Genomic DNA, 8,762 nt, shown 5'->3' on the forward strand with positions numbered 1-8,762 from the left:
TCTTTTAGTTATGATGACTGTAGCTGACGATTGCAGCCACAGGTGGAGAGGAGCGAAATAAGAACAACTAGGGATACTTTTTGAGGTAAGTGTTAGAGCGCATGGACATGCGTGTATCGCTCGGAAGCGTATAGGGAACTGACGTTGATTGGTCGATAGCCGAGGCTCGTTGCACACATATGCATGCTCTCGCGCACACTTTATTCACACATAGAAAACAGCAGTGGTAAGCAAGGTAAGTACCTACATATTATTTTTATAATATTTAACTAAAATGTATATTAATTACTAAGTTTTATGTTTCAGGTTACTCATTTCAGGTCCAGTACATTGCGTCGTCTACATTCTCGGCCCCATTGTCCGTCAAGGACAATCATCATCAGCTGTGGGGAGCAACGCTAAACGCGCCACTGGTCTGGTAAGCATTCCGGATTGTGTTTTTACATCGACAATTCGAATGCGCCCATCGGCGCCAGCGTGAACTTCATGGACCCGTCCTTTGGGCCAGACATTTCTAGGCATCGCTGGGTCTACGATTACCACGACATCGCCCTTTTTTAGCTGTTTGCCCTCTTGGCACCATTTTTGTCGTGGTAGAAGGTTTGGTAGTACCTCGCGCATCCAACGCCGCCAGAATGCATCGGTAAGTCTTTGTGCTATTCTCCACATTTTCTTCCGGAACAGGTCAGTATCATCAAATACTCCAGGAACTGGGAGGTTCGAAGAGGAGCCTATGAGGAAGTGGTTTGGTGTCAAACTTTCTGGGTCGTCGTGGTCTGTCGATACGTAGCTAAGCGGACGACTATTTACAATATTTTCCACCTCTGCCAACAATGTGATCAAAACCTCTTCGCGTGGGGCTCGTTCCTTTAAGATCACTTTCAGGGATGTCTTGACGCTTCTAATTAATCGCTCCCAGGAGCCGCCCATGTGTGGACTCGCCGGTGATATGAAGCGCCATTCAAGTTCATGTGTAGTCAGTAGGTCTCTGACGCTAGCTTGGTCGTTTGTCTCTTTAAACGATCTCCTCAGTTCAGCATCGGCGCCTCTGAAGTTGGTACCGTGGTCTGAGTACATTCTGTACGGCCAGCCTCGTCGTGATGCCATTCGTCTCAAGGCCATGATAAAGGAATCGGCAGACAGCGAGGGTACCAATTCTATATGGATTGCTCGTACTGTCATGCAGGTGAAGAGTACTCCGTACCGCTTCTCGTGACGACGGCCGACTGTCACTTCCATATGCCCAAATAAGTCAACGCCGCAGTGAGTAAACGGGCGTTGATGATGGGCGAGTCGCGCCGCCGGTAAGTCTCCCATCCGTGGGTTACTAGGTCTTGCTTTTTTAATTCGGCAATACAAACATCGTGTCGCGACTGTACGTACCGTAGGGCGTAAATTGACAATCCAGTATTTTTGACGAATATCGTTGACTACGGTTTCGTTATTACCGTGCGCAGCCATCTCGTGGTAACGCTTGATTATCAATCTCGTTATATAATCATGCCCGTCAAGTATAACGGGACGTTTCAGGTCGAAATCAACATACGCAGCAGCGTCGATCCTCCCGCCGACGCGTAGCAATCCGTGTTCATCTAATATTGGGGTTAACTTGCGTAAACGGCTGCTTGGTTCGATTGCCTTATTATTTTTCAGTGCATAAATCTCTTCTGGAAACGATTTCATCTGTGAGTAACGCAATAATTCAGTTTCAGCGCGTTGCATCGTGTCGGCATCAATCTGTGCATTACCAGGTCTTCTGCACCTCGTAATAAACAACAAAACGTTTGCCATACATCTCCATAGTCTGGTCCACGAAGAGAATTTATTCAAATCAGGAACAACAGGTAAGTCTTCATCCTTTATTTCATATAGCGTGTTTACTTGTAACAGCTGATCTTTGTTTATGTTTTGTTTTGCAGCGTCATACTTCGGCCAGGTGTTCCGCGGCGAGTACAGGAATTCAGGGCCGCGGAGCCAGTCGCAGTCGTTATTCAACTCGTAAGTATTTAACTTTGTCGCTTTGTCAGCTATATTCAAGTCGGTAGGTATATAATTCCATTCACAGGATTGAGATAATTCATCAATTTCGCCAAGTCTATTAGCGATAAAAACTTTATAGTTGCGCGTGTCGTTTTTTATTTGATGTAAAACGATTAAGGAATCGGTCCAGAAGTATCGTGTGCAGGCGGTCAACCTGTGTTCGCGCGCTATTGTGTCAGCGAGTCTGCAGGCGATAACAGCTGATTCCATCTCAAGTTTAGGTATAGTTATATATTTCTTCACAGGTGACGAACGACACTTACTCGCGATGAATGAAACTTGTACTTCATTGATGTTATGTACTTTACGCCAATAAGCGACGGCAGCGTATGCAGTGGGAGCAGCATCGCAAAAGATGTGAAGTTCGAGTTCTATAGTCGTCTCATTCTGGCGCAAGGTGTGGCAGCGAGCGTTATCAGTATTATCGCGCTCGCTCATAACTCGTTCGTCGTGAAAATAAAACCTTGGAATGCGCAAATCTTTCAAAGTTTGTAATTCCGTTATCCAGTTGCGAAATACTGTATATTCATTCGTAGGAATCTCATCGTCCCATTTAGTATCCGTTCTCCAGATATTTCGTAGCATTATTTTTGCTTTAACAGTAAATGGCGCAAGAAAGCCAAAAATGTCAAATATTGACATATAGATGCGCAGGAGTTCCCGCTTCGTAGGTTTTCTTTGCAGGTTAATTATCTCCGTCGGAATGCGTTTAAGTGATAAATCAAAGCCGAATGTGTCGCTGGCCGGGTACCATAGCAACCCGAGCGTTCTCTCAGGTACGTCGTCGCATCCGGTTTTGAACCTTATTGCCTTATCACTTAAGGTTTCTTTTGGCGTGCATTCCCAGACTTCGGGTTTGTTAGAAATCCAATTTCTTATTTCGAAGCCACCTTGTTTGTGGATTTCGGAAACTTCTGTTATCATCTTGATAGCTAACTGCTCGTTGTCCACACTCTCGATGTAGTCGTCCATATAATGTGACTTCAGAATGGCTTTGACCGCTTCAGGCATTTCGTTTTGGAATCGCATTGCATTTTTATTTTTAATATGTTGTGCAATGAATGGAGAACAATTGGTTCCAAATAACAATGACGTCATAACGTAGGTTTTTAGTTCGCTGTTTGCGTTTTCGCGCCATAAAAATCGTAATGCGTGCTGATCTTCTTTCGTTATCTTGATGCGAAGGAAGAATTCTTTTATATCGCCCATAATTGCAACAGGTTTTTCTCGAAAGCGTAACATGATGCCCAGTAAAGACTGAAGTAGGTCAGGACCCTGGAGTAGGTAGTCGTTCAGGGAGCGACCGGCGGTGGCGGCTGAGGCGTCATGCACAAGTCTCAATTTTTTCTTGTTTTTGTTATCGACTCCGAAATGGGCTAAATAAAATATGCGTTTATGTGGTGCTAACAATTCGTCGTCTGATAATAATCGGGCGTAATAGTTTTCAAGTAGATGATTAATACGCTCCGTATACCTAGAGGCGTATCCTTCATCTGACAACATTCTTCTTTCCACAGCGAGGAATCTCTTGTAAGCATTTGGGTAAGAGTCAGGCAGTATAGCATCGTTTTTCCATGGTAAACTAATTTCATAACTCCCGTTAATTAATTTTGCAGAGTTATCAATGATGTTGACTGCGCGAATGTCGTCCTTATTTACGCGTGGCTTAGAGTTCACTCCTATTGATTCGAGCGCAAACGATCGGCGAACCAGTTCATGAAGTTGTTTATCTGCGCTGTCGCTAAGTGCATCGCTTGACGATTGAGGTGATGAGTGTGTGTCTGCGTTTGTGCATGTGTGCGTCTCCCGCCGCACGGCAAGTATGTCCGCGGGGGTGGCGGTGGAGGGCGGAGTGCATGCGTTGCAGATTTCGGCGGCCGGTTTAGCGCGCTCATACAGCACGGTTGTCAAGGCATGCTCGGCGGTCAAAGGTCGGCCGAGTACAGCTGCAGGTAAGGTTCCATGTAAACACCAACCGAGTTTTGTTAATGTGGCACAAGGTTCAAAATTGCCCCGATAAACAGTCTTTAGCGGCATTATCAAATGGTAAAAATCCTGTCCGATTAATAACTTCGGTTCCATATTACAGCGGGGGAAAACACTTGTTAGATCGCGTAAATAATCGTAAGAGTCTAAGTTCACGTTAGATAGGTCCAGTGTTGGTAAGTCTAGCTCACTCATTTTTCGTGCACGTAAGTCATACATTTCACCACTTGAGTTCGAGATTTTAAAGTTCACAGTTTCACTTATACACTCGAATTTGGATTTCCATGCACATTTCATGCTTATTGTCTTTGGCTGACCTTGAAGGTTGACACAGTTAGCAAGATCAGCTGATATGAGACTCACTGCGGCCCCATCGTCTAGAAGGGCGTATGTAGCAATAGTGCCGCCAGGTCCATGCAGGTTCACTCGTACAGACTTTAGGTAAACACTATCACTATCACTAGGTTCCACGACAGTATTTGTTACGATTGCGGTCGTGGGATTGTTGTTGGCAGATTCATCTGTCGCGCTTAATGTTGGCGTATTATTTGGGTCTTCATTAGTGCTGTTATTGCGTGGCGCTGCACTGGCTGCGTTAGGTTTATTCGGCCAGTGAAGGAGGCGGTGGTGGGGTAGCCCGCAGCCGTCAACATCGCACGATGCGGCCGGGCAGGTTTCTTTCCCGTGGCCTAGCAACAGGCATTTATGGCATATTCTATTTATTTTGACAAAGCGCCATTTATCCTTGCGTAGCGCGCGTTTAAATTTAATGCAATTAGTCAGCGGATGATAAGACACCTTACAAAACTTGCACTTCGTGTTAGTATCATTATCGTTGTTTAAAATGGGGTGAACTTGAAATTTTCGGTCTTCCATCTTTTTGGGTAACTTGTGTTCATTTTGAGGATGGATATGAGTTACACCAGCGGCGGCGATCTTCGTAGCTTCTTTGTGCAGGAACTCGGAGAATAACTGCAATTTAGCTTTATTTGTATCGCTATGTTCGTATATATAGTCTGCCCACTTGTTGATAAGCGCACTGGGACACTTTGATATAACGATGCTTAGTAACTCAGGGCTTCGAAGATGATCGGTCTGCTTAATAGACTCTGCAGCTGCCACGTAATTCTTCACTCTGACGGCGAAGTTCACCAACTCGATATGATACGCTTGCGGTAAAGGTTGCAATTTTTTAAATTGTGTTAAGATTTTATTTATGATTAGGTCGGGTCTTCCGAATCGTAGCTCTAGTGCGTCTAGGATGGCGCGTGGTGAGGTATCGGTCGTAAATAAAGACGAGACCGTTTCTTTAGCTTCACCACGGAGACATTTCTCTAATCTCGCGATATTTTCAGTATCACTATAGTTGCATAACTTCGTGGATTGTTCGTATGATTTTTTAAATTGAATCCACTCGAGCGATTCACCAGAAAATAACGGTAAGTCCTTAGACGTGGCTAATCGAGATAAAAGGCGCGTATTAGCACTTTGAGTTGTAGTAGCTAGTTTTTCCATTGCTTGTGCTAGGGTTTGAAGTGAGCTGGGTCCGGGGTTCGGTTCTTGCCAAGGGGTCGCGAGAACGCGTTCGTCTTGATCGTCTTGGCGACTTTTCTCGAGCCACTGTTCCACTTTTTGAGATGTTTCGGACAAAATAGATCGTTGTTCTCCACTGCAACGGGACTTCTGAGAATATTCTTCATCCAGCTTAGCGAGTTCAGCGTCTAGCTTTTTATCTATTAACTCTTTCTCGATCCTAGCTTTAGCTTCGGCGGCGTCTAACTCTAATTGTTTTTTTTTTGCCTGTAGTGAAGACATCGAAGTTTTATTTGAAGTATTAGATCGCTGATAACCATGTTCAGTTTCAGTTTTGATGCTACCCTCTTTCGCGGTGGGCTGAATCTGCAAACTGAGTGCCTTCGCGTTGAACTGGCTCGCGTGATCCATAAATTCTTCTTCTTTGGAGTTCTTTGGGCATGGCACTTCACTCTGAGCATCCGTGGCATGTTTCAACTTCTCTCTTTCGAGAGCACCCCGCGTTTTAACCATTGTGTGCGGAGGCGTGTGGAACATTCCTTTGCGTCCTGACATCCGTGCTCCTCTGGATCCGGTTTGATAGGACCATGTGTAGCTGACGATTGCAGCCACAGGTGGAGAGGAGCGAAATAAGAACAACTAGGGATACTTTTTGAGGTAAGTGTTAGAGCGCATGGACATGCGTGTATCGCTCGGAAGCGTATAGGGAACTGACGTTGATTGGTCGATAGCCGAGGCTCGTTGCACACATATGCATGCTCTCGCGCACACTTTATTCACACATAGAAAACAGCAGTGGTAAGCAAGGTAAGTACCTACATATTATTTTTATAATATTTAACTAAAATGTATATTAATTACTAAGTTTTATGTTTCAGGTTACTCATTTCAGGTCCAGTACATTGCGTCGTCTACAATGACACTTAGACATTTACATCTCTAAATAATTTTAGATTCTCGTTTTTGTATCTTTGTGTTTTTTTTTTCAGTACTATTGTTATAGCGTTTTTTGTAATTCGACATTTAGAGACTTTATACATCTCTATGTAATGCTTTATTTGATCTGATATTTGCGGCTTAGTTGTATTTTATAATTGTTGATGTGTTTTTTTTTTGCTGTATGTAAATTACATGTTGACGTGTAAAAGTGCCCTTGTGGCCTATTTGCTGAATAAATAAATGTTGATGTTGATGATGTTGATGTTTCATTACAAATTCCATCTGACTCGTTTCAGGAGTTTTGCATAAGTATTTAACGTATAATTGAAAGTAATGATGAAAATGATTACCTAATTGACATAGACTAGGAATCTTCTCGACGGAGTTTAGAGCAATTATTTCATGAAACCGATGCTGCCAAAAATACAGGGGTGCGGGGGACGAGGTGAGCGAGTCCCGTGCCGTGATTGGTCCGTTCAAAGACACACGGACGTCACACAAAGACATTTTGACTCGAAGATGGAGTAAAACTAAGTATTTGTGGCAGATGAGGTAGCGCTACTATGCTCAGTCTAGAGGATGTCTTGTCTGTGCCTATTTGATAAAGGTCAGGGTGCGGTAAAATGGCAATAGTATCAAAATTCCATAAAGTATTATTTTCCCCGCTGTTTCTATTTAGTTCCGTTTGCACAATAGTTGCGTTTCACATTTGCCACTTCTTAAATCAATTTTTGGGTCCTGAGAGGACCAATCAACTAGGCTGCAACGGCGATACATTTTGTATAGTTAGTTTACGTTGTAGGTACCTGTTTGTTTAGTTTTACGAGTTATTTAAGTAGGTATATTTTAATGTAATTTATTGATGTAAAGATTGAATAATAAATGAGCTAATTTGTTAAAAAAATCAGACCTTATTTGTGCCTACAATTATTAAACACTACGTTTGTTTAGTATGCATTGGACGTAACGCTTAGGCCTCCATTTATCAAGCGGGTTCGTCTTTATAATTCGTTTTGCATGAAAGCCTTGTCACTCCACATTCCCGTGACGCGGGACGAAATAGAATTAATTTGCAATTTCATCGCAAACTCTAAACTTTCAAGTGACGGCCGATAATTTATACGGAATACTGCGTTTAGAGGGTGACCACACGTTAGGGAAATTTACTTAATATAACAACAACGAATATTTCAATTATTATTTGTTGACCTTAAGATAATAGTGGACGACCGTTTCTCCATTAATTTTCCTCCCTCTATAATGACATAATGGAAAATATTTATACAAAATTAATTGTATAGGTACCTATTAAAAATAGCTATGCCCCAACGTTTGACTTTTTTGATATAAGACTTAGGAGCGAAAAACAAATTCCATACAATATTTAAAAGATTCTTACTCATATAATAAAAACATAAAAAAATTAAATCTTTAGGCATAGCTGTGGTTAATAGGTATAGGTACATCAAATTGCGTAAATATTTTCTATTTTGATGATTATACCTATACAGACAAGAAAATAGTCGTAGTCACGTTTGTATGGAGGGTCAATTTTCGAATAGGCATTTTTTGCTGTCCCACGGCTAAAACTCGAAGTCCATAGGACTTAAAGACTAGATGTGTATATATTTTCATTCAGTGTATTATAAACTTTAAAAATAATGTACAACCTTAAATATTATTCGTTTCTGACAAAATCGCATTTGAAGGTGCAAAAACGGCGAAATTTGCCGATTTTCGCGTGTCCCAGTGGCGGCTAGCCCAATAAAAAAAATCATAACTTTGGATGTAGGGAACGTATTATTAATAGCTTTATATTTTTATAAAGAGTAAATTTATTTAATCATTCCGATAATTTAATGCGTTATTTAATGAAACAAGGGAAGCCTTTTTATCGTTGTCCTGCGCGGCACTTGTTTTGTTATGACTTAAAGATACCCCCCAAAATCTTCTTTGTCTATTGAATAACGATTAGATTAACTTTACGACGCAATAGTGCGGTTAGTTGGGCATCTATCACCATTAAGTATGCACGCGGAAACAGTTTTATTTATGTAAAAACAGGTAAGAATCTCTTTCGATATATTTTGGTACGACTACAATGACATTTGTATGGACGCTTCATATGTTGGTACACAGTCGAAATAAAAAAAGCGGCCAAGTGCGAGTCGGACTCGCCCATGAAGGGTTCCGTATTTAGGCGATTTATGACGTATAAAAAAAAACTACTTACTAGATCTCGTTCAAACCAATTTTCGGTGGAA

At 42.0% G+C, this 8,762-nt stretch overlaps 1 protein-coding gene across 1 annotated transcript; it reads right to left on the reverse strand.

Moving 5' to 3' along the window:
- Positions 1–363: 363 nt before the first annotated feature.
- On the reverse strand, positions 364–6,072 carry LOC134649746 (uncharacterized). Its single transcript, XM_063504577.1, has 2 exons — positions 4,344–6,072; positions 364–3,986 (listed from the first exon to the last, which is right to left on the reverse strand). Exons 1-2 carry the CDS (start codon positions 6,070–6,072, stop codon positions 364–366), a joined length of 5,352 nt encoding a protein of 1,783 aa, XP_063360647.1.
- Between the last annotated feature and the right edge of the window lie 2,690 nt (positions 6,073–8,762).

This window comes from Cydia amplana, chromosome 7 (assembly GCF_948474715.1).
Source record: "Cydia amplana chromosome 7, ilCydAmpl1.1, whole genome shotgun sequence".
Classification (NCBI taxonomy): domain Eukaryota; kingdom Metazoa; phylum Arthropoda; class Insecta; order Lepidoptera; family Tortricidae; genus Cydia; species Cydia amplana.

Coding starts and splice junctions, on each gene's coding strand:
- LOC134649746 (XM_063504577.1), bottom strand. CDS start 6,072: ATGGTTAAAACGCGGGGTGCTCTCGAAAGAGAGAAGTTGAAACATGCC. Junction 3,987..4,343: donor TAACTGTGTCAACCTTCAAG/GTCAGCCAAAGA, acceptor CCTTACCTGCAG/CTGTACTCGGCCGACCTTTG.